The sequence below is a fragment of the Suncus etruscus genome, chromosome 13 (assembly GCF_024139225.1).
Source record: "Suncus etruscus isolate mSunEtr1 chromosome 13, mSunEtr1.pri.cur, whole genome shotgun sequence".
Lineage (NCBI taxonomy): Eukaryota > Metazoa > Chordata > Mammalia > Eulipotyphla > Soricidae > Suncus > Suncus etruscus.
This window is the reverse complement of record NC_064860.1, coordinates 32,674,407-32,702,178: the sequence shown is the minus strand read 5'-3', so window position 1 is coordinate 32,702,178 and position 27,772 is coordinate 32,674,407. Positions and strand designations below refer to the sequence as shown.

At 36.5% G+C, this 27,772-nt stretch overlaps 1 protein-coding gene across 1 annotated transcript in view; it reads right to left on the bottom strand.

The window, feature by feature from the left end:
• IGSF11 (immunoglobulin superfamily member 11) overlaps positions 1-26,630 on the bottom strand; it is a 152,809-nt gene extending 126,179 nt beyond the window's left edge. The window contains exon 1 of the mRNA XM_049785916.1: positions 26,449-26,630. Coding sequence (XP_049641873.1) covers positions 26,449-26,503 — 55 coding nt within the window. The 5' untranslated portion in view covers positions 26,504-26,630. The remainder of the gene's footprint in view (positions 1-26,448) is intronic.
• Positions 26,631-27,772: the final 1,142 nt, after the last annotated feature.

Sequence of the window (27,772 nt, the reverse complement as noted above, 5' to 3'; positions counted from 1 at the left end):
AAATAGTAAACATCAACATCATGGATTAAATGAAGTGTAATACTACTTTATGAATTTAACAAAAAATGAACATAAATATAAACAAATAAACCATTACAAAGACTGTAAGTTTTAGTTCTTAACTCCAATTTTAGCACATGTATATACAAAATCAATTACAGGTGAACTATCAGACAACACATCAAGTGGAATTATAACAACTTCTAAAAGATGAAAGAATATTGTCAAGACAGCAGTTTTGTTTTTGTATTTTAGGTATAGGGGAAGTTGGGACCAACCCAACAGTGCTCAGGAGTCACCCTTGATGGTGTTCTGAGAGTAAGTGTAAACCAAACTGATAACAGGAATTGAATTGAGGTAGGCTGCATGCAAGGTAAATCCCTTAATGGTTAAGGCTAACCCCTAGTATCTCTCTGGCACAGGTACAGAATTCTTAACCAACTCAAAAAGTGCAGTCAAAGAGAGATATCATAACAGCCAATTGGAATTTGATCTCCAGCTTCCCATAGGGTCCCCTCCCCACCCACCAACAGGAATAATTTACTGAGTGCAGAACCAGGAGTAGCCTATGAGTACCATCAGGTATGGCCCAAAAACAAAAACAAAATTTTAAAAAGTGTGGTCAAGAAGGGAGTAAAAATTTGTGAAATCTGAAATAAAATTAAGAACTGTTCTTTGTAAAGCAAAACAAAACAAAACATAAGAGAACTAAAAGTCAAATCATAGAGTAAAAGAAGTTTTTGCATCAATATAACAAAGTTCCAGTAGTCCAACTAACTTTTTTTATTCTATATGATTCAGGGAGAAAAAGACACACCAACTCTCTTAATATTAGAAATTGGCAAAATCTAAGGTAAGCTTTATATATATAAGCATATATATGCTACAGATACAAATATTCATCCATAAAAGAAATGAAAATCTAATATATGTTACAACATGACTGAACCTTAAAAACTTTGTGCTAAGTGAAATAAGCCACACATAAAGAAAAAAATTTGTATAATTCCTCTTTTATGAAGTTCCTGGTCTAAGAAATATCAAAGACAGAAAACAGATCAGATGTATCAGGATCTCAAGGGAGAACTGAGAAATTACTGCTTAACATTGATAGCTTCTGACTGAAGGTAACGTAAAGGTTTAGGACATAATGATAATAAGCCAAAGATATATCCCATAACAACCACCATGTTCACTCCTTGGCCAGCTCCATAGATTCATTTTTTTCTCAAAAGAGATACAAATCACTCCATGAAAAATCATGTGTACAATGGTCTCATAGCTAAAAAATTTGGGCACTCTCAAGAGGAGGGGCAACCAATACCCTATCCTGCTAAAGTCTCAGCAGCTACACACACAACCCATAATCACAGACACACCAATGCCCCAAATTCACTGACTCACCACTAAAATCCACATTAAAGCCTAATGAACCAAAACTCCAGGTATGATGTATTTGGGCTAAGAATTCTAGGATTTTCTCAGATTCTTCTAGAGTCTTCTCTTTCCATTTGCTCAAGATTGTTTTAAATTCCATTACCACTTAGTTGTACATATGCAATATAAAGAAAATTATTTCATACCTGTGCCAAGGGGTCAGTCTGAGGTAGGTAGGAAATGGTAGCAAGTTGTAAAACTACACAAGTTATAAAACTAGTGATGTCACATGGAATATCAGAAACAAATGTGTTATGAACAATTATGTAAGCCACAGTGTTGAAATAAATGCATACAATTTTTAAATAATGAAAATGGCTGCATGTAGCACTGTAAAATTGCTTAGTTATGAATTGTGCAACTGGAAATGATCATATTAGGTACTTTTTTAACACAATTCTTTTTCATATTTTGGAGGTTTACTTCCAGGTTACAGTCAGGAGGCCTAAGGCCACATTGATTATTCTCAGCCATTGGGGCTGGTACCTGCATGCTAGTTATGTATACTAATTGTTACACTACTGCCCAGTCTTCATACTTCTTTAAAATAATGCCAAGATATAAATAATATTAAACTGTTCACTTTAAATGTATTATATAAGTTAATTTTTTAATTTTCTTTTTTTTTAATTTATTTATTTTTTTGATCATAGTGGCTTACATATTGTTGACAATGATATTTTAGGTACATATTTACATAAAATCAGGGGGGATTCCCATCACCAAGTTGTCCTCCCTACACCTCCGTTTTTGTCCTACCACCCATATCCTCTTCCCTCACCCCCAGGGTAGCTAGGATGTGTGGTCTCCTCTGTATCTAGCCTACTGCATAGTAGTCTTGCACCAATTTGGTCCTGGTGTCTCCCTTGTTTCCCCCTCTAATTGGGGGGGGGGGGCAGGACTAGCTAGTTCAAGTTACGTGGTTTTGTTTAAAGGAGAGAAAAGTAATAAACTGGGGTAAAAGTCTAATACGCCGAAAATAAGTAGAATTCTTCCAGAGGCTCTCAACATTGGTTTGAGAAATGAAGGAGAGAAAAAAGGTGAAACATTCCACCAGTACAAAAAGAAGTGTCAAATATCCCGTGAGGACTCCAACAATAAGCACAAGCACCAAAAAACAAACAAACAAACAAACAAAAACAAAAAAACAAAACAAAACAAACAAAAAAATAAAAACCCACAAAAACAAACACAAAACAAAACAAAACAAGCAAACAAACAAACAAAAAAATGCCATGGTCTTGATATAGGAAACATGGAATAGCATACAAAGGAAGAACAGAAAGGAAGAGAAAGAATAAGTATAACTGGGGACAACTTCAATTATCACACCCATACAGAGAAATTGACCAAAAATAGATAGGTAAATAAAAATAATAATAATAAATGAAAATAAAATAATATATATATAAAAAAAATAATGATTTGTGCTTTTTGTTGTTTTTTTTTTCCCTCCTGCCCAGGCACAGTAAATATTGGGGTCATTCGAAAAGGAATTCACTTGGCCTAAGAGATATGGGGTTTCTCCGCCCTTGGAGTGTATTGTCATGGGATCAACTATAGACTCTGTTCAGGATCATTTACTCTCCCGGTGGTGCTTTTGTGGTGTTTGTAAGACCTCTGCTCTGTCCTGGGTGATACTATCAGGCCTCTGTGTCTAGGGATCTCAGTATCTGCACAGATCCTGCGGTGGGAGTTATGATGAAGTCAGTCTTTGTGGTTCTAGAAGTTCTGTTCCATCAGTGTCATTTTAATTCATCTTCTGTGGTTGGTGATCTTGGTCTTTGCACTGAAGCTAGGATGGCACCTAGGACAGTGTCTTTCTTTGTGCTTCCAGAAGCCCCATTCCGTTACAATGGTCTTTTTTGGGTCACACCCGGCAGTGCTCAGGCGTTATTCCTGGCTCCAGGCTCAGAAATTGCTCCTGGCAGGCACGGGGGAACCATATGGGACGCCGGGATTCGAACCGATGACCTCCTGTATGAAAGGCAAATGCTTTACCTCCATGCTCTCTCTCCGGCCCCAATTTTTTAATTTTCTATGTTAACTCCCTCCACCATCCCTATTTTTTAAATGCTTACACACATGATGAGCTCACCTATTCACCCATCAAAGTGGCTAAAGTAAAATAAATTGGCAATACTTTGCTCTCATAAGGACATACAGGAAAGTAAAGTCAAATGCTTCTAAAGGGCTAAAGGTCAGCACAATCACAGTGGAAAATGGTAATGTTAACTAAAATGAATCATACAATTTGTATGTACCTAAAAGAAATGTACTTTGATATGCATTACATTTAAGAGAATTTTCTCAGCAGAATAATTCAGTTTAAGCCCAAACTGGAACCAACCTAATGCCTCTCACCAATAGGATGAATAAATCACTATTGGGGCCAGAGCAATAGCACAGCAGTAGGGTGTTTGCCTTGCACATGGCTGACCCAGGATGGACCTCGGTTCAATCCCTGCCATCGCATATGGTTCCCCAAGCGAGGAGCAATTTCTGAGCACACATGTGGGAGACTGCTGTAGCCTGCACAAAATGGATGCTATCAACCTTAGCCTCTATCTCTGTGGATAGTTCCACTGAGCTGCATACGTGACTGCCGGCAGGTTCCTAGCCCATGAGCAAATAGGCAATCTTGCTATAACATAGCCCCTTGTACTAACCACAGGGCCATGAGACCAGAGACAAGATAATATTTCCTTATATGTCTCTGATTCCGGTCAAGCTAAAGGTTACTAGGATCAGTCATTCAGTCATTGAGTCATGCCTCCCCCTTTTCCTTTTCCCACCTCCTTTGGGCTGTGCTTAACAAGGCACACTCTATCCTTTTTCCCTTTTTGGCCAAAATACCTGTAGTAAGCATATAATTGGTGAGAAGCTTGTTTGAATTGACCAATGCTTGTATGCCCCATAAGTTTAATGTTTAGTACCTTTACTCATTTTTGGTTATGTGCCTATGCTTGGAATATAATTGGATAAGAGATGGTTTGAAATGACCAATAGTTTTTGAGACATACTTCCCCTTGTGTAAAAAATATATATAAGTGCTTGCCTGCTTAATAAATTGCCTTTGATCAGATAAAAGACTTAGGCCTTCTTTCTAACGTCTACAGATTTTTCCCATAGATATTTCGGATCGGGTCGGCTTCAGTGAACCCACGAATAAGTTGCGGCATTCATCCCCTTCACCCTGCTGGCCGGGGTCCCCAGAAAGCCGCACACACAGCCAGGTGTAACCCCTGAACAACAACAGGCGTAGCCCAAAAAACAAAAATAAAAAATCACTGTTATGTGTGAAAAACTATAGTGCAATGAAAAGCTATACTGCATAAAAGTCAAGTGGCTAAGCTACATGAAGCAATGAGGATAAACTATATAATGATTACTTTAATCTAGATACATACTAAATATAATAATTTTGTGTGCACTAAAAGTTTCAAAGATGGCAAACTAATTTATGATGTTAAAGTTATAAAATGTTAACTATGAGATCAGAGATATGGTACAGAGATTAAGGCACATGGCACTCCACATGGGTTCCATACAATAAGACCTCTAGTGTATCAGTGGATAGAGCCCTGGTGGTCTTCCAGCACTGCAGGGCCAACATAACGTCACATCCTTAAACTCTAACACCCTAAAACCCTAACTGCCTGAGTACCACTGGAAGGGACCTGGGGGTGAGGGAAGAAAGATTAGAGTAGATAGGACTTATATTCAATAGTTCTTTTATTGAATATTTATAGATCAACTATAAAATGTGGCAATTCTACAGTTTGTATATATTTCACTTAAAAATTTAGTTCTTGCTACAACCGTTTTCTTTAATGGATGTAGAAACTTTGAGATACATGAGAACCAAAAAAAAAACCAAATGACTAAATTAATGTTTTTCAGTGGAATGAACAAGTACAAATTGAAGAAAGGCAGCAAGCAGAAACAGTTTTCAATGGCTTTTCACTATCTTTTAATATGTTTCAGAAAGTAAACGGTTGAGATACTGAATTAAACATTTCAAAGTGGGAGCACGAGTCAAATGCACATTTACTTCATAGAACAAAAGAAACTGGATTTTTCACATACTTTAGGAATGAAGAATGCTATGCTTTATTAAAATATTTAGGAGAAAATTCACACAAATATCTCATTTTCACAGATAAAATTTCAACGTTTTGCCTTATGATTTTATCACCCATGACAAAGCTGAAAGTATCCAGACACCATAGAAGGACGTTGGGGAGAGTAAAAGAGCATGTACAGAGCCTATAGTTATTCCCATGACAGTATAATTTTTTTTTTGCCTATGCAAGAAATAAAAAGGAGCAGTACAAATTAATTTTTTTAGTTTTGTTATTGTTGTTGTTTTTTTTTGTGCTTTGTTTTGTTTTTATTTCAGGACCGTGGTTATTGTGTGACTGTTATCTATATTGCTGTGGTGCTTTCTGAGATTTTTGTTTGATTTTTTTATCTTATTTTTTATATTGTTGATATGTTTTTTCTTCCTTTTCCCTTTCGTCTCTTAAATTGATAGATATAGCTTCTAGAAAGACTCCTCCCATTTTTTGCTTGTTTAATTTTAGACCCTTTTTTTAAAATTATTTTTTTTTCTTTCCTTCAAACAGAACCACACAACTTGAATAATCTTTTCTGCCTCACAAATGGAGGGGGAAATAATGGAGGGTACCAAGACCAAACAGTCGTATGAACATTAAGTAGAAATAAAAAAATAATCAGACATAAACACCAAATCCAAAGCCAACGACAACAGAATCAATACCGAATTTACAACATACTAGACACAGATAGGACCACTTATACTAGTAGCCCGGGGGCAAAAGAGGGGGATATGGGATGCATGCTGATAACAGAGGTGGATGGAGGACACATTGGTGTTGGGAACAGCCCTGATTCCATATCACTATGTACCTAAAATATTACTGTGAAAGATTTGTAATCCACTTTGATTAAAATAAAATATATATCAGTGAACAAAAAAATTAAGTGAACCACACTAGAAATACAGCATAATATAGAAAATAGGCTAGACAAGATGCTTTTCAACAGATGAATGGTTAAAGAAACTGTGGTACATATACACAATGGAATATATGCAGCCGTCAGGAGAGATGAAGTCATAAAATTTTCCTATACATGGATGTACATGGAATCTATTATTCTGAGTTAAATAAGTCAGAGGGAGAGAGACAGATGCAGAATAGTCTCACTCATCTATGGGTTTTAAGAAAAACAAACATTTTTGCAATAATACTCAGGCATAAAGAGAGGAGGGCTGGAAGGTCCAGCTCACGACATGAAGCTCACCACAAAGTGAGTGCAGTTAGAGAAATAACTACACTGAAATATCATAATAATGTGAATGAAGGAGGGAAGTGGAAAGCCCGTCCTGAGTACAGGTGGGGGGTTGGAGGGAGATTTGGGACATTGGTGGTGGGAATGTTGCACCAGTGAAGGGGGTATTCTTTACATAACTGAAACCCAACTACAATCATATTTGTAATCAAGGTGTTTAAATAAAGATATCAATAAAAATAAAAGAAAAAGAAAATAGGTTAGAATAGAGTAAAAAAAAACTAAAAATATGGAAGATTTGATAGTCACGGTCTAGTACATTCTGTGAGGCTGCTATAAAGCAATGATCTAAATTTCATCCATTCACTCAACAAAGTTTACACCTGCAATGTGCACAGCATAAACCATTCATCCTGTGGAGCATTCGAGCAGGAGGAATAGGACAAAACACTGCAATTTGCAGGTGCCACAAAAAAAAAAAAAAGGGAAAAAAAGACAAACAACAGGTGCTAGAGGGGCTAGAGAAACTGTATGAGAAAAAGAGTAGTCTCCAGGGAAACAGGTTTGAGCTGGGTCTGGCAGGTACCAGGGTAGCAGTGTAGACATCAAGAGAAGGCAAGAGCCTTCTGCTAAACCAAATGTGGGTGCAAGTGTGAGCCACAAAGCCAAAGAGGCAGAGGAGAAAGTAAGTGAGTGAGTGAGTGAGTGAGTGAGTGAGTGAGTGAGTGAGTGAGTGAGTGAGTGAGTGAGTGAGTGTTAGTAGAATGGAAACATGCTGTGTTTAGTGAGAAGAAAGGAATCTATACAAGACTCTAGGAGGCACTCTGGAACCTAGGGAGATATTCTATATTATTTTTAGAGTTTGCAATTGCTACTGTCCAGGAAATAACAGAACATAATAAAAACATGTACTTGACAGAAATTAAATCTGGCAGGGAGTAAGAAGATAGATCAAAGAGAAGAAAGGCATCATAAAGATCAACTATAAAATTAACAGAATCGAAATAAACTGGTAAGGATACAAATCAATGAAGATAGTGAGAAAAGAAGGGCTAGTATGGAGCTCAGAATGTAGAGAGAATAAGTACATTAGAAATGCACATGTTTTGCCTAGAAACATGCCATACGAGGGTGCAATTTACATAGAAATTCAGTAGAAAATACAATCATTCTACCTGAGATTTAGAATTCAAATACATATCTATTAATTTGGTTTTTACAATATAGAATTAATATAGATCTGATATTAATACAGAAGGTATACCTTATTAAATATTAAGTTACTTATACTTATTATATACCTTTATATATAACATCTGTATCTTGTCTGATAAATATATATAACTTATGCAAAGTTTCATAAATAAAATCATATATTTTCATAATATCTGGCACATATGGCAAAGAAAGGGAAATAAAGGCTTTATGAAGTTCAATCTAAACAAAAAACGTTTAATTACTTCACCTGCCATGGGAAGAATAACTGCAATAAAAGGAGTGGGAAAAGAGTTGCACAATCAATTTAGAAAAAAGGTTGGCATACCAACACTTTATCAAGAGCATCTGAGCTAAAAATTCAAAAGAAAAAATTGAAGATTGCGAATTATTTTGTGGTCAGGGCGTCCTATATCATCAGTATATGCAATATTTGTTAAAATTGAAGGAGTAAGCAGATTTGATTTATTTTAATGCAGGCAGATGGCTTTGTCATGAAAATTATGAAGAGATTTACTGAGTGGCTTCAACAGATCAAGGACATTATGGAATTAAAGGGATCTACTGACCCAGTGTCCTGTGCCTCACAGCATTGCACTTTCATGTTAATGAGAAACAACAAAGCAACTACCTCCAACACTCCTGTACCCCATCCCTAAATTCAATGTAAATGGGAAAGGTAAGAACACAATAAATTTTTCTAAATAAATATAAAGAAATGGTAAGACAGAAACTGGAAATACAGATTGATAAAAGAGGAGGCAATTAAAACATGTCTGGATTGAACATAATGAAGTCATGAATAAAGAAGAATTAAATGTCACAATTTCAGAAAACATTTTCTTGAAAATGAATCATGTCTAAGTTTCTATTACTATTTTGGAGAAGAAAACTCAAAGAACTTCTCTATTAGTGTGTCTTCGCTTCAGAAAAAAAAATTTAACAATCTGTAAACAAATTACACATACCAAGATAACACAGTAGGCGTGAGTTTACGAATCAGAATTGTTTTGAAAAGTTCTGCCAACTCTGTCCATTTTGGAGACCACCTGGCTTTGCATAAAAACATTCCACGGAAATGTGAAAAGAACAGCTGGGAAATGCTATCAATGGCATACTTGAAAGCCAAGTCTAAGAATCACTAGATTAGAAAACTGGAAAAGAACAGCAGATTATCATTTGCAAATGAAAGCAGGCCCGGAGAAGTACATAATTTATCCAAGGTCACCTCCATTGGTACTCCCTGCTGAAAACTCTGACCTCCTGAGTAACGAGGGCTGATTAATTGCAGCTTTTTGCTATGAAGAAAGCATTTCCTATAAATTCAGCACTATGCTACATGCTTTAAAAGTGTATAATTTTAGGAGCCAAAGGGATAATTCAAAGGGCTAAGAAGATGCATTGCATAGGGAGTGACCCCAAACAGAGAGCCAGAGTAGCCCCTTTGAACACTGCCAGATATAGACCAACACTCACCGCCCCCGAAAGATGTCATTTCATTAACTTAGTTTTCACTTAACAGATGTTTGCTTGGACACATTTTTAAAATGGATTTACAACACTGTGTGTTTAAAGACTACACAGTTCTGTGCCGTTTTAATTTAGTACTTTGCAATTAATACAGAAGGCCATCTCCACTCAGATAATCAGACTCAAGGTCAGGACATTCTGACATTCCAAACTTCTAGCACAAATAAATGATAAGTCAGAAACTGAAATATTTTATATCTGACTATTCAAAGCTGAACCTTCACACAATGTTATTATTTTCCTCAAATGTGAAAGGTATGCAATACAAATAATTCACTTTGGGTAAGCTAAATTACAGAAATACATACACAACTTTCTAAATTAGTGAACTAAAAAGTTCACTGTTCTTAATATCAAAAAATCAGAAACTCAATGTATACCACCAATGAAAAAAACCTCTAAGTAAATTATGCTAAAAAATACAAGTCAATAAAAAAATTATTGTTGTAAAGGATATTGTCGTCTAACAAATAAAGTAAGGTGCTTGTATTAAATTGTTTAAAAAAATAAGTTTTAAGGCCTGGTATAATGTTAGGTTATACCTTATTTTACCTTAAACAAAGATCACCCCTGGTTCCTTTGTATGTTTGTTTACAACTTGGATTTACCCCAAAACTTTTTACTTGTAAATCTAGGTGGGATTAGCTCAGTGTAGACTGAGCTATCTGTCCTTATTCTGTCCTTATTGCCCCTACCAGAGATAGACTGTACTCAATAAAAACTGCAGTTGTGCCAGGCAGCTTGGTATATAGATGAGGTAGAACACTGCCAGACAATACTTGTTTCACACTCAGCCTGATTTGGATTTTTTCATGCACTATTCTGATTCAGCCTCATTCACCTGGGCTTGGAGATAAGGTACATGATGTGATTTTACAGTATAGGGCTTTGAGTAGAGCATATACCGTATGTTTGAGGTCATGGTTCCAATCCCCAGCACTGCAAAAAAAATGTCAAACATGTATGGTATTTTAAAAACATACGTGTAATCTATTATTTATGGCCAGAACAAAAGATCTGGGTAGATGGATATGAGTCAATTCTTAAATACTTCAGTTCTGATTTTGTGCCTGGGATGGTTTGTTTTGCAATTAATTAAAATATAATATATAATACATATGTAATGATATAATGCAAAATTAAGTTCATCAATAATAAGCTCATTATTTCATTCTTTTGCAGTATATTACGAATTTAAATATGGTCAAAAGGCCCATGGGGTCAAGACTCTCCAACCCCTGTAGAAAGTCCATGAGTTGAAAGCTATTTTCTTGGAAATTTCATTCGAAAACTTTGGGTTGTTTCGGAGGCTTGGGTGTCATACCTAGAAGCTTTCAGAATCTACTCCTGGTTCAGTGCTTGGGGTCCATGTGCTATCAGGGATCAAACCCAGCACTTCAATACTATAGCAAAAGCATGTACTCAGCCTAATCTTTTTTAGCCCTGAAAGCTATTTTCTTAGTAGAGATAATATAAAACTTACTTATTTTTAACCTATGTTGACATTTGTATTGATGATGGAGTACAATGGGGAGTCCTTACAGAAAAGCAAGGGGGTAAAAGCGGGTAAACATGCTGACAATATCACTTTGCAGGGCAGTAACACGAAAATATACCTACAGTCACTAGTCTTAAGCAAAATTAACTCACAGTTAAAGAAAAAATTCAGTTCCATTAAAGAATGTCTTTGATGACGAAGCAATAACAGAATTTTATAAAATCCTGGCCTTTGAAACATCTTTATTGGGAGGAATGAATAGCATAAAAACATCACTTATACTAATAAAGACTCATATGAAAAATCTGTCAAAAAGTCCCTGGCACAAGTACTAAAGCTCAAAGTCACGTAAACTAATTGCTCTTTTTTTTTCATGAATCAGCAGTTTTACTTGAAAGAATAACATTTATTCAGATTTATGTAAATGTAAAAGATTTTTCTCAGAAATGAACAAAATAAGACTTAACACTTTAGGTAAAATAATTGTCAACTGACTGTCATTGCTGAAATTCGAGCAAATAATCAAATTTTGAAGATTTGTACCTGACACTGTGAATTTAACAGCTTTCCATTATTTAAAAACTGTCCAGATAAGATCAATAATTATATTAACAATAGATTATGCAATTTAATGTCAGCATTGTTAATGTCTGCCTGTGTGTCAACATAACAATGTATGATGTCAACAAAAATGGTGTATTAGATCCACCTGAAGATAAATCAACAGATTTTAAAATAACAGCATAAATATTGACTAAAATGGTTTTCAGTTCCTCATTGAAACCAACTTTTAAGACCTGCCACTCATCAACTTTTGATAGACTATCCAATAATATTCAAAATTACTTTAAAACAATACTAACTCCTTCCTTTTTTATTTGTCTGTATGAGACCATGTTGTCCTCGATATAACAAAACATGAGACAAAACATCAGAATAAAGTGAACACAGAAGCAGAAAGGAAAGAAGATGATAGTTGAAGAACTTCTAACCCAAGACTCCTACATGCAAAGTATGTACTCAACTCATTTGATTCATCTGGCCCTGGTACTTTTTGCTCTTAGAAAACTTTTTCATTTGTCACTAAAACATGCTGTTTATATCAACATATGATGAACGTATTTATATTTTTAAACTAGTATTTTTTCATTTTTTTACTTTTAATTTGTAATATGGTAAATACCAATAGACACAATCACATAAACAAAAGTTGTTTGTAGTATTCAATAATTTAAAATTCCAATAATATTTAAGCTTGAATGTTATAAAGAATTCGAGCCTTTTTAGTTTGCATTTTTTTGAAAGGCACACCTGGTTGTACTCAAGACATACACTCCTGGCTCTGTGCTCAGGAATCACTCACTACTGGTGAACTGGTGAAAGGAAGGGTGTTGGACATTTTATCACTGAAACTCTAACATGAACAATTTTATAACTGTGCATCTCACATTGACTCAAAAAATACTTTATAAAAGACTTAAAACACAAAAATTAAATAAAAATATAAAGCAATCCATTCTTAGCTGTTTCTCAGAAAATCAAGTACCTAGGAATCAACTATCTAAAGAGGTGAAAGATCTGTACGAAGAAAACTACAAAACACTACTTCAAGAAATAAAAGACAACACACGATATGGAAGCATCCCTTGCTCATAGATTGGGAGATCTAATCAAAATGACAATAATTCCAAAGCATTATTTCAGTACATTCTCTATAAGAATATCCAGGATGTTTTTCAAAAAAAAATAAATTAAACGCTCCTGAATTTCATATGGAACAATAAACCCCACTTTGGAAAAAAGTAGATGGGAGGTATCCCCTTCCCCAATGCAAACTATACTACAAAGCAGTAGTAATTAAAAACAATATATTACCAAAAAGAAGAAAGATCCTTATATCAATGGAATATAGTGGATTATCATGAAACAGACCCTCAGGGATATGATCAGTTAATCCTTAATAAAGAAGCAAAACTATGAAGTGGAGCAAGAAAAGATTCTCCAATAAGTAGTTTAGGAAAACTGGTCAGCTACAAACAAAAATTAAACTCAGACCTCTTTCTAATACCAAGCACAAAAGTCACATCAAAACGAATTAAAGACCTTGATATCAGACCTAAATTCATAAGCACCATAGGGGAGAACTTATGCAGAAATTTCTATAATATTGAAGCTAAAGGTATCTTCAAGGATGAAACACCACTGAACAAGCAAATGGAAGCAAAGATAGACAAATGGGCTACATAAAATTAAGATGCTTCTACACCTCAAAGGAAATGATGACCAGGATAAAAAGATAGCACACAAAGCAAAATAAATTATCTACCCAACATTCATCTGATAAGAAGCTAGTATAAAAATATATAAGGCACTGTAAGAACTTTACAAAATAAAAATCCAACCCTATAAAAAAAACACAGAGAGGAACAGAAACTTCCTCAAAGAAACAAATCAAAGCAGCAATGAAGTATTACACATGTCAGAGACTAGCACACATCAGAAAAAATATTATCTGTGTTAGCCTTTCTGGAAAACAACATGAACATTACTTAAAAGCTAGGAATTGTGCTTCCATTTAAACCAGAAATTCCACTTCTAGGAATTATGCCAAGCCCCCCCACACACAAAAAAATGGAGAAAAGACATTTGCTCCCCTATGTTGCTTGCAGCACTATCAAAAACAGCCAATATATGGAAACAATTCAAGTGTCTAAGAATAGACTATTGGATTAAAAAACTATGGTACATATACACAATAGAGTATTACTTTACCATAAAAATATGCTTAGTCATGCAATTTACTGCTACATGGAGGGAGGAAACTGAAGAGTATCATGCTGAGAGAAGTTAGTAAGAAAGATAGAGACCAGCACAGAATAATCATTCTCAGGTGAGGGATATAAAGAAATATAATGGTAGAATAACGAATACCTAAAGAAACACTGAAAACAAAGAATGTGGAAACAGATATTCATTAAGAAACATCTACTTGAAAGGGTTGGGTACAGGGAAGGGGGGATGCCTATGGTGCAAGTGGAATAGAAGTGACTCTGAAAGGTGGTTAGATGTTATGTATGGAACCCTATCAGCAGCAGTGCTATAAACCACAGTGAAACATTTTTATTTAAAAAAAATCACCTCATAGAAGACTGGTAAGTGGAAGGCAAACAGGGATGAGGGGGGATTGGTGGCACTGAATACTGACTATGGGATTGGTGTTGAAAAAAATGTATGCATGAAACTCAATCACGAATTACTTTGTAATTTCACGGTGGCTAAATTTTAAATATGTATATAAATATTTTAAATGTTAAAATATAAAATATGGTAATTTTACATTGGTGATGGGAATGTTGCACTGGTGACGGGTGGTGTTCTTTACATGACTGAAACACAAACACAATCATGTATGTAATCAAGGTGTTTAAATAAAAAAAGAAAAAAAAGAAAAAATATGGTAATTTTTAAATTACCATTTAATTTTATTACCTAAACACATATTATCAGGAGAAGACAGAAAGTTTTAGAAGCACTATTATGTGCTTGAGTGAGGAGTTCTAACATAAACACCTCAAAATTGAGAATACAAACATGAGTGGCTGGAGAGATAATATAACAAGTAAAGTGCTAGCCTGATGTAGGAGTCAGCCAGGATTAGATCTCTAGCAATGCATATTGACTCATACACCACTAGGAAAGACCCCAGAGCACAGAACAGGAGTAATCTCTGAGTACCTGCAGGTATGTCTGGTACAAAAAACATGCAAAAGTATTTTTTAATATTTTTATTGTGACCAGAGTGACTTACAAAACTTTCACAGTAATATTTAAGGTACCTAGTGACAATGAATCATACCAACTGTGGAAATGGAAAACTTCAAATTACTAGATATATTCTCATAAGTTCAATGTCATTCTCCAGAATAATCTTCAGAAATCCCTTAGGAAATCTTTATTTTAAAATGAAAACCTTCAACATTTGGGGATTACAAATATACTTAGAATCAATTTTAAAATATTTGTAACAAGACCCTCTTCTTGCTCCTCACTTCCCTATGCTGTGTGCAGCTTCTCACTGGGCTACCATGGAGAGACTCCATACCTGCAGCCCACCGGTCAAACCCACAACATGCCCCTATGGATCTATAATGCTGACATGGCCTCTTTTGTCATCTAGGTGCAGTGCATCAAGAGCTCAGTTTCTCTTCCTGCCTCATTGCCCCTATGCCATGTGTGACTCCCCTGAGTCCCCTCAATCAAGGAAGCCACCATACAACCACCAGCCTATGAAACCCAAAATCGCAAGGATGTGACCATGTGATAATTTTACCCCTTCAGCCCACTAAGTGTTGCTGGCTCTGATACCTTGATTGCCTCAAATACCTCCATGATTAACCTTTATGCAAATAGAACTATTAGATATTCAAAATATACCACACCAGTGCCCAAATTCTAAGATAACTTCTGAGTCTGCTTGGTTGACTCCAGGGTTGCTGTGTTGTTTTCTATCAATCCTCAAAACTGGCAGAGGGAATAATTATAGCTAAAAATAACTAGCTGTATTTATCTTACAATAACATGATGAAGCTAATGGAAAAATATACCTCTCCAAGGCATATATATATAAGGAGAAAACAGTCAAGGGTCATCACTAAAGGATGTAAGAATGAAAAAAATAATATTTTATATGAGGAACTGCTGTGAACAGAAAGTTCTATAAATTGCAAATTGTTTCCACTGAAATAAAATTAAACAATTTGGTTAATTTTTAACTTCTTATTCCATGTTTTCAAATATTGAATTAGGTTTGCTCTTCAAGCCTTTGTTCTGAACACATTTTCTGATCTTTTGTCTCTTTCTTTGCTTGCTTATTTCCACTCTAAAGAAGGTTGCATTTCCTCTTAACCACATATTCTTCCTTTCATCTTCTCTCATATCTTTCTAAGCATGTTTCATTCAATAAAGCTACCTTTTTTCATTAAAATTTAAAAAAGCAAAATAAAATAATGGATTAAGGATGCCTTTAAAACTAACATAGCAGTTGCCCCACTACATTTGAGTAATATTCACACAGTCACAATGTGAATTACCAATTCATTTCTAAGCATTATAAACATAAACTTCAGGGGCCAAAGCAGTGGTGCAGCGGTAGGGCATTTGCCTTGCAGCACTAACCTAGGATGAACCTTGGTTCGATCCCCCGGCATCCCATATGGTCCCCCAAGCCAGGAGCAATTTCTGAGTGCATAGCCAGAAGTAACCCCTAAGTGTCAATGGGTGTGGCCCAAAAACAAAAAAACCATAAACTTCAGTCTTCTAGCCCAAGCTTCAACCCTGATATTTTCATTCATCCCTAATCCATTCTCATTCATAGTTGAGATTAGACTGGTTCTCTGATCATTCTTCTGGAAAAAGAAAAAAAATACAATACAAGAATTTCTCAATTTGGAATTTCTGGGATATCTAATTGTTTACTGACAACACATTTCTAAAGAAAACTATGCATCTCATCCTGCCAGTTTATTTCTGAAGATAAAAATGTAAAATAAACAAAAATCAAAAGTAAACTTCTACAGATTTGTTATTGAATTGACTTACATTTGCATCAGCAAAATGGTATTAGTTTACTTTAATTCTATTTTATAAACAAATATTAGTGATCTCCTATAATACAAGGTAAGGGACAGTCTTTGCATCTATGTAACATTTGATAAAGATCATAATAAACTATATCTGAAAATTCTCAATTCTGCCATTTGTAAAATCAGGAAACAGATTTAATCTCTGGTAAACTGCTAAATACTTTGAAAATAGTTGAACAGAGATGAGTGGAAATATGATCTGAAGAATGTTCTCAAGAGGAGCCTGAACAGTGGTGCAAGCAGTAGGGCATATGCCTTGAATGTGCTAACCTAAGAAGGACCAAGATTTGATCCCCCGGTGTTACAAATGGTCTCCCAATCCAGGAGTAATTTCTGAGTGCATAGCCAGGAATAATCCCTAAATGTCACCAGGTGTGGCCCAAAAACAAAACACAACAAAACAAAAAAGAATGCTCTACCAGTGGTCCTCAAACTATGGCCCACGGGCCACATATTGTATTTGTATCTATTTTGTTTCTTCATTGCAAAATAAGATATATGTAGTGTGCATAACAATTCGTTCATAAGTTTTGTTTTTACTATAGTCAGACCCTCCAATGGTCTGAGAGACAGTGAACTAGCCCCCTGTTTAAAAAGTTTGAGGACCCCTGCGAGTCTAAGAAATGGTGAGCTGTGTGAGCAACCAAGAAGTCCTCAGGAAGGGGGAAGGGGACATTGAGGTTTCTGAACCAAAGTGTCTAAACTACCTCAATTCCAGCAAATCTACCTCTGACTAATGTCAAGAAGCAAACTTGTGATAACTATTAGTATATATAACAATGGATTCAAGACCCCTGTTCTAAATATAAGTTGTATATGAGAATTTTAGTAGGAATGTAACTATTTTTCCCCATTTTGTCCAACTCAGCTGATGCTTCCAATCTTTTTCTGTACAACTCTCTACAACTAAAGAATTCTGTGCACCGGCATATCACCTTGTTTGACACTGAATCACATGGCTTAAGTATGAAGATTCAAATGAGACTTTCATTATAAATGCTTTCACTGTCAAAGTGTGAAAACACATTTGAAAATGTGCCACATACTGTTACTGGGGGAAAAAGATTTTACCCATTGCATCATTACCTTGGGAAGGTCTGACAACAGTTCTAAACATAACATTTTAAAAGCATTTGGTGATTTAATATTTTAGTGCATATTGAATATCAAACATATTAAGCTTAATTGCTCTAAAATTTTCATCTGTCACCTTTCATGAAGGTCAAACTACAGACATTTTTAGTAAAATTTATATCCTTTCAAAACATTAAATGGAAGAGAGTAAATGTTTTAATAAATGTTCATAATGATTCTATGTAAACACATAGTTCTTTTTATTTTCACTTCATATTATTGGTTGTTTTCTTTCTTTTTATTCACCTCTCAGACCCAAGAAACTTTTCCACTATTCCAAGGACTCCCAAGTTGCACAAGAGGCAGAAGTATGCAAAAGTCAACTTTCCCATTCAAATTCCTTTTGAAGTTACTCTCTATGGAGAATTAAACGTTATAAAAATTTCCTGTCATATTTTTATTCAAAAAATATAAGACTCTATTTCTATCTTCAATGCATTATCCATTGGAAATATGTTAACACAACCAGTGATTACTTTGATAATCTCTATGTCACAAAACAAGAGAACCTGGAAGAAATGGATAAATTCTTAGACTCCTATAACCTCATAAGGTTGAATCAAGATGATTTGGATACCCAACCTGACCTATCACGATATTGAGGATATTAGAATGGTAACCAAAATGCTTCTCAAACACAAAAGGCAGACCCAGATAAATTCACAGTAAATTCTTACAAACCTTTAAAGAGGACCTACTGCCAATCATTTTTAAGCTTTTCCAGGAAATGAAAGCAATATTGAACATGGGGCATTCCCATCATCAGTGTTGTCCTCCCTCCAACCCTGTTCCTAGCATGTATCCCATTCCCCCTCCTTTGCCCACTGGGCAAAGTATAAGTGGTCCCCTCTGTGTCTAGCTTGTTGTAGACTGGATATCGATTCTCTCTTATCCTTAGGTTTGGGTTTGGTGTTTAAGTCTGATCGTTTTTTATTTCTACTCAATGTTTATACAACTGTTTGGTCTTGGTACCATCCATTTTTTTCTCCTCAATTTATGAGGCAGAACAAGATGATTCAAGTTATGTGGTTCTGTTTGAAGAGAAAGAGAAACGGAAACACTTCCAGTTTCTATGAAGCTAATGTTACCCTGACAGCAAAATCAGAGACACCACAAAAAAAGGGAGAAATACAGGTATATATTCTTAATATAAAAACATAAAGATATAAAGATCCTCAACAAAATACTAGCAAATGCAATCCAACTACTTATCAAAACGATACACTATGACCAAGTAGGATTCATACAAGACATATAAAAATTGTTTAACATAAGTAATTCAAACAACATAATATACCATATCAATAATAGGAGATAAAAGTCATATGATCATATCACTAGATGATGCAGAGAAAGCATCTGTCAATATCCAGTGCCCAGTTATAATAAAAACTCTCAACAAGATGGAAAATGAAGGAACTTTCCGCAATATAATAAAAGTTATTTACCACAATCTCAGAGCAAACATTATACTCAAGAAAAGGTAAAGTTCTTTCCTCTAAGATCTAGCACAAGATAAGGTTGCCCACTCTCACCCTCTCACCACTCCTATTCAATATAGTACTTAAATTACTTGCAAGTAGGCAGAAAAGTGCTAACAAGGGCATCCACATAGGAAAGGAAAAAGTCAAACTCTTATTATTTACAGATGGCATAATACTGTATTTAGAAAACTCTAAAGGCTACAAAAAAGTTTCCAGACTTAAGTGGCAGCTACAAAATTAATACACAAAATCCATGTCTTTTCTATATAGAAATAATGAAAGAGAAGAAAGAGCTATTAAAAAAATAATCACATTCACAATTGTGCCTCAGAAAGTCAAGTACCTTGGAATCAACTAATATGAAAGACCTACAGGAAAAAAATACAAAACATGCTTCAAAAATAAAAGAGGACACAAGGAAATGAAAACACATACCCTCTTCATGGAGCAGGAGGATTAACACCATTAAAATGTCAATAATCGGGCTGGAGAGATAGCATGGAGGAAGGTGTTTGCCTTTCATGCAGAAGGTCATTGGTTCGAATCCCAGTGTCCCATATGGTCCCCCATGCCTGCCAGGAGCAATTTCTGAGCATGGAGCCAGGAATAACCCCTGAGCACTGCCAGGTGTGACCCAAAAAACACAAAAAAAATGGCAATAATCCCCAAAGAACTGAACAGATTTAATTTTATATATTATATATAAATATATGTATATATTCTATATATAATAGAATATATAAATATATGTTATTTATTAAATATATTTAAATCATGTCTAATTTATAATAAGTTATATAATTAAAGAAATAGATCAAATGCTTCTCAAATTTGCATGACATATTAAATCCCCAAAAATAGTTAAAGCTATCTTTGGGAACAAGAAGATGGAAGGCATCACTTTCCCCAACTTCAAACTGTACCATAAAATGATAGTAATTAAAACAATGTGGTATTGGAATATAAGCATACCCTTAGATCAATGAAATAGACTTGTATATACTGAGATAAATCCTCAAGTATATGATTAATTTATCTTTGATAAAGGGGCAAGAAAAATGAAGTAGAGCAAAGAAAGCCTCTTCAACAAGTAGTACTAGGAATGCTGGTAACTACATGTGAATAAAGGACTCAGATCTCTTTTTAAAAATGTGTATGAATTCAAATCAAAATGGATTAAATATATTTATATTAGACCTGAATCCATTAGGTGCACAGAGAAAATGTAGGACAAATTCTCTATGACATTAAAACTAAAGGCATCTTCAAGGATGACACATTCTGACCAAGGAAGTGGAAACAAGGATAAGTAAATAGGACTATGTTAAACTAAGAAGCATTTTTTCATTTTTCAAAGGAAATGGTGACCAGAATACAAAGACTCTTATGGATAGAGAAAAAGTTTTCACCCAATAACTACTGATAAGGGGTTAATACCTAAGATATATAAGGCATTAGTAGAACTTAACAAGAAAAAAATTATCTAACTCCATCATAAAATGGAGAGAAGAGATGGGCAGAAACGTTCTCAAAGAAGAAATACAAATAGACATAAGGCACATGAAAAAATGTTCCACATCATTCATTAACAATGAGATATCTCACACCACAGAGACTGACGCACATCTTTAAGATCAAGAACAACCAGTGCTGGGTCAGATGTGGAGAGAATGGGACTTACATTCACTGCTGGTGGGAATGTTGATTGGTGCATTCTTTTTGAACAATCTTCAAAAAAAAAAAAAAGGACTAGAACTCCCATATGACTCAGAAATACAGTTTCTGGGAATATGTCCTAGGAGCCCATAAACAACATGCAAATAAACATCTGCACTCCTGTGTTCATTGCAACACTACTCACAATAGCCAGAATCTGGAAACAACCCTAAATTCCTAAAAACAAATAAGGGAACAAAGAAACAATGTAATACTATGCAACTTTTAGGAAAAATAAAGTGATGAAATGTGCTTATACATGGATGGATACAGAGAGCAAAATGAGTTAGAGGGAGAAGGATAGTTATAGAATGACTGCACTCATTTGTGGTATATATATTTTAAAAAGATGCTTTTTTTGTAGTAATAATACCCAAAGACAATGGAGATAAGGGCCAGGAGGACCAATCCTTGGTAGGAAGCCTGCCAATATAAGTGAGCGTGGAGTTGTTAGAACAGAGAAGGAACTGCCATCATAATGACAGTTGGAAATGATCACTCTGGAGAAGAAATTGGTGTTGAAAGAAGGTAAAGTGATATGCAGGATAACCCCTCAGTAACAATATTACAAAGCAATATTGTCTAAAAGGGAAAAAAGAAAGAAAGAGAAGAAAAATGGATGTCATGGAGGAAGACAATGTGGAGGAGGGAGGGAGGGCAGGGACAGAGGGCAAAGGAAAATTGGGGACACTGGAAAAACAATGGGTGTTCGGTATTATATGACTGAAACTCATAAACATCTTTGCAAAAAAAACAAAAACAACAAAACACTATAAAAACTTGGGGCCAGAGCAATAGTACAGCAGGTAGGGTATTTGCCTTGCACGCAGTAAACTAGGCTTCCATTCCTGGCATCTCTTTTATTTATTTATTTAAATAAAATCTTTATTTAAGCACCATGATTACAAGCATGATTGTAGTTGGGTTTTATTAATATACAGAACACCCTGCTTCACCAGTGCAACATTACCACAACCAATGTCCTCCCTTCCTCCCTCCCTCCTTCTCAACCCCTGCCTGTATTCAAGACAGGCATTCGACTTCTCTCACTCATCAGGATTGTCATGATAGTTGTCAGTGTAATTTTCCTAACTGCACTCACCATTCTTTGTGGTGAGCTTCATATTGTGAGCTGGTCCTTCTGGCCCTATTGTCTCTGGGTATTATTACAATAATGTCCTTAATTTTTCTTAAAACCCTTAGATGAGTGAGACTATTCTGTATGTCTCTCTCCCCCTCTGACTTATTTCACTGAGCATAATAGATTCTATGTATATCCATGTATAGGAGAATTTCATGATTTCATCTCTCCTGATGGCTGCATCATATTCCATTGTGTATATGTTATTAAAATATGTTATTGGAATAAAGACAGATCCTCAGACCAGTGGAATAGACTTGAGTATTCAGAGAATGTTCCCCAGGCATACAATCAACTAATCTTTAATAAATGGGCAAGAAATCCAAAATGGAGCAAGGAAAGCCTTTTCAATGAATGGTGTTGGCACAACTTGCAAAAAAAAGCAAACTCAGACCCCCATCTAACACCATGCACAAAAGTCAAATCCAAATAGATTAAAGACCTTGATATGAGGTCTGAAACCATAAAATATATAGAACAACACGTTGGTGAAACACTCCATGACACTGCAACTAAAAGCATTGTCAAGGGTGAAGCATCACTCTCCAAACAAGTCGAAATAGAGATAAACAGATGGAACTATATTAAGCTGTGAAGCTTCTGCACCTCAAAGGAAATACTACTTAGAATACAAAAGCCACCCACAGAATGGGAGAAACTTATTCACCCAATTCCCATCAGATAAGGAGCTGATATCGAAAAAATACAAGGTACTGACAGAACTTAACAAGAAAAAAATATAACCCCATTATAAAATGGGGAGAAGAAATGAACACTTTGTCAAAGAAGAAATATAAATGGCCAAAATGCACATGAAAAAGTGTTCCACATCACTAACCCATCACGGAGATGCAAATCCAAACAACAATGATGTAGCATCTCACACTACAGAGACTGGCACACCTCACAAAGAACAAAAGCAATCAGTGCTGGTGGGGATGTGGAGAGAAAGAAACTCTTATTCACTGCTGGTGGGTATGCCATCTAGTCCAACCTTTATGGAATACAATATGGAGACACCTCAAAAAACTGGAAATTGAGCTCCCATACTATCCAGCTATACCACTCCTAGAGATATACCCTAGAAACACAAAAATACGATACAAAAATCCCTTCCTCACACCTATATTCATTGCAGCGCTATTCACAATAGCCAGACTCTGGAAACAACCAAGATGCCCTTCAACAGATGAATGGCTAAAGAAACTGTGGTACATCCCTGGCATCTCATGTGGTTCTCCGAGCTCACCAGGAGTGATCCCTGAGCACAGAGCCAGAAAAGGAAGCAATCCCTGAGCACAGCCGGGTTTGGCCCAAAAGAAAAAAAAAAAAAAAACCTATCAATACAATATAAAATTAAACAAAAAGAATAACTGGATAAGGAAATGCAATGAACAGCTACAAAAAAAATTGAACACAGACCCCTTTCTAACACCATTTCCAACACCTGTTAATATTTAAAAGGGAAATGCCTAGAATATTCTAAATTATAAGGAGGAAAAAAGAGAAACAGCATATGCAAAAGTGAAATCAAAATTAAAAACCTTGATAAACAGACCTAAATCCCTAAGAATCAAGAGAAAGCAAAGGGTACCCATGGTGTTAAGGAATGATAGAACTTGACAATAAAGAGACTTATAATAAAGCCTATCGTATTTTATCCAAACCATAGCATCAACAATACTGAAATCATAAAACCTAAACTTTTAACAACCAGACTTGAAATGATGCCTGTCAGGATAGCAGACAGGGGTGTGTGGAGAGAACACTGGTAAAGGAAGTTGACACTGGCGGCAGGATTGATATTGGAACACTATGATAAAATCCAACTATGACTAACTTTGTAAATTACAGTGCTTTAATGAAACAAAATTTTAAAAATTAAAAAGTGTTTTAAAGAAAGAGATGTAGAATGTGACATAAAAGATATAAGAAGGCCAGGTAGCAACAAGATTCAAAGGCAACACAACAAGAAAATTAGATTGAGGCCCAGTTTGAAAAGGAGGGGCACTAGGGTTCTTTACAGAGAAAGGTGGGTACACTGTTGGACAGGTGTGGTATTGGAAGTATGTGCTTGAGAAACCATTAAAATAGTATCATAAACCAAAGAATCTCTATGAAAAAAAATGTTTTTGGTGTTTGGGGCCACACCCAGTGACCCTCAGAGGTTACGCCTGGCTCGGTGCTCAGAAATCGCTCCTGGCTCAGGGACACCAGGGGATCAAACTGGGGTCCATATTGGGTTAGACCCATGCAAGGCAAACGCCCTATTGCTGTGCCACTGTTCCAGGCCCTATAAAAAATGTTCAATAACAAATGTTTTAAAAAAGGAAAAGGAAGCTGAACCATCCTCAATTCAATTCTGATCATCCAAGACCTAATCAAGCATAAATTTTCACCATTAATTTTTCTATCATGACTAACATTTACAAGGTGGCATCTATTAAGTATTCCTAGCATTATATCTCATGTGTGCGAGGTACCAGCCTGTCTTAAAACCAAAACTCCTATAGAGCTGATGGCAAAGTCTGTGCATCTTTGAATTCCACCAACACCCTTGTCCACCAGACACACAGATGCACAATTACTACTCAGAAAATTTGATGATTATTTGTTGAAAATAATCAACACAGTTTTGGAGGAGAAAATGCCTCTAATTTCCTAGATTATCTCTGAGATAAAGTAGATTATCAAGAAGTCTAAAATGTCCTCGGAAGTTTTTAAAGCCCCTAATATGATGTAGAAATGGTTTTGTTGAAGAGAGAAAAAAAGAGCAAAATTCGACAGCCTTGTAAGACTCACTATTGTGAATTACATCAACTCTTTAAACACTATCTAATAATTCAAGGACAATACAAAAAATAATAATTACAAACAGTGGCACTGATTATAAAAAAGCTTAACATATTTTATCTAAAATTTTGGTTATTCTTATAGTAATATTTAGACTACCTTCAGTTATGTCCAGAGGATTAAATAAAAACCCATTTATTCTTTTTTATTTCAGACATGAAGGAACAAGAACAGGAAAAATCAACACCGGCCCTCTCAAACTCGCAAGCAGACGAAAGTAATTTTAAAGCACAAGTCATATATGTATCAGTCAAATATTATCCATACATTTTATCTACTGAAAAGTATACCTAGTGAACTGCGGGAAAGCTATCTGTAATTTTGATGGTTTTTCTCACAGCATCTACTGGAAAAAAATTTATTTTCCTCCTCCCTTACCTTAACAAAATGAATTTATGCAGTTGGAGTAGGCAAAAAATAAAGTTACTTCAAGATCTAAGACCAAATATCAGTTCAAATGAGGTCCTAGAACCGTGGGAGGCATACTGACAATTCCAGAAATAAACAGAGCCAGCCATTGTTTATTCGTCAATCACTGAACCTTTTTAAATAAATAAATCCTGGAGAATAAATCTTTATAAATCTCATCAATCAATTAAATGGGACGGGGGGGGGGGGGAATTCGATTCCACCAAACAATACACTGGCAAAAAAAAAAAAAAAGAGGGGCATTTCTGGAGAAATAAATGAAAACTCTTCTTACAAACCAAACTATTTTTTAAAAGGGAAAGCAAAAACATAAGCATGGAAAACTAAATTTTAAATTTCATTTACATTAATAACCCACGTTTATTTTCTTTGTTCTAACATTAGAATATTTGGGAGAGGGAGCATTTTTTCTAATAAAATTTTCTAATAAAACCAATTTTAAAAATACCTCAAGGGAAGAAAAAAACCGTCAGGGGAAGAAATAAAATAAAATAAAATAAAAACCAGAGCTCTTTTTAATTTTTCTCAAGTATTGCTTTCGAATAGGCTGTAGGAACCTTGCATGGCTTATTCTCAAGGGAAAAAAAAAAACTCTCACTGTCCTCTGCTTTGAAAAAGTCAGAAGCAAAAAAAAAAAAAAAAAAAAAACTCCTAAACTTTTTCATCCAACCACTTTTCCTTCCAAATCCTGGTTCTCCAAGAAAACATCTCCGGCTTCTCCTGGAGCTCCGGCTTTTGCTAGGAACTTGGGGAACGGATCCCCCAAAAACAGTTTCTAACGCTCCCCTTGCAGCAACTGGAGTTCGTTATCTGGAAGCCAGTGAGCACGGTGGCTGGGCCAGGGCGCGATGAACGGATCAAGGGCCTCTGAACCGGGAGCACCTGCACGGCGGGGCACACCTGGGCAGGGGGAAAGGGGGCGCCGGGTACTGGGGTGTCCCGCGGCGCAAAGGGGTGCTATGCAAGGTGAGCATCCGCTTGTAGCGCTGGACCAAGTTGGGCAGCGGAAAGTCAGGCTGGCAGGGCCCTGGAAGAGGTTTTCGGGGTACTCACCGTGCAGAGACACCAGCAGCAGCAGAGGCGCCAGAGGGGAGCCCCAAGAAGTCATGCCGGGGGCCGGAGGGAGGAGCGCGCGCCCGCCCGCCTGGCTCCGCGTCCCGGCAGCGAGCGAGCGAGCGAGCGAGCGAGCGACCTGGCGCCGAGGAACTCGCGCGGCCGTGGCCCCGGGACCGGCCGGCCGCTCGCGCGCCTCCTGGGGAGCCACTCCCACCCCCAACTCCTGCCAAGTGGCTCCCGCAGCCGCCCCGCGCCGCCCACTCGCCCCGAAACGTCGCCCCGGCAACCGCGGCTCCAGCGCGACGCCTGGCGGCCCACCCGCGGAGCAGAGGCAGCGCGGCGCGCAGCTGCTCCGTTAGGGCCCCGGCCACTTGCGCGCCGCGACGCCCGCGTCCCTGTCGCCTCCCCCGGGGCTCGGCCCTGCTCCCGGAGGCCTTGGGAGTGGGAGCTCTCGGAAGCAGAGCTTCGCAGGTGCTGATTCCCAAGCCCTGGGAGTTCTCTTGGATGGCAACGTTCAATCGATTTTTCTGTTGGCCTCTCTCCTCTCTCTCTCTCCTCTTCTCTTCTCTTCCCTTAACTCTCTTCTCTCTTTTCTCTTTTCTTCTCTCTCTTTTCTTTCTCTTCTGTCTCTCTGTTTCTCTCTTCTCCCTTTTCTCTCTTCTCCTTTCCCTTATCTCTTGTCTTTTTCTTTCTCTTTCTCTCCTCTCTTCTCTCTTCTTTTTTTTCTCTTTTCTCTCTTCTCTTTTCCCTTATCTCTCTCTTCTCTCTTCTTTCTCTTCTCTCTCTGTTTCGCTCTTCTCTCCTCTCCTCTCTCCTCTTCTTTCTCTTCTGTTTCTCTCTTCTCTCTTCTCTCTTCTCTCTTCTCTCTCTTCTCTCTCTTCACCTTTCTCTTCTCTCTTCTCTCCACACCTCTCTCTTCTCTCCGCTCCTCTCTCTTCTCTGTTTTCTCTCTTCTCTGTCCTCTCCTCTCTCCTCTCTTCTGTCTCTTCTCTCTTCCCTCTCTTCTCTCCTCTCTCACCTCTCTTCTCTCTCTTGTCTCTCTTCTCTCTCCTCTCTCTCTCCTCTCTTCTCTTTTCTCTCCTCTCCTCTCTCTTCTCTCTTCCCTCTCTTCTCTCTCTCACTCTCGTCCTGACGACCCTCTGGAACTCTGGAAAGCTCTCTACATTTATTTAGATCAACTTGAAAAATACTTCTAAAATGAAAACAGTATCTAAGATGTTGAAATTATAAATCTACCTACTCTGAAAGAATCAGACCTACAGCAGTAAAAAATCAATCCAGTGTGTCCAATTTAGTTTTTGGGTTTTTGTTGTTGTTGTTG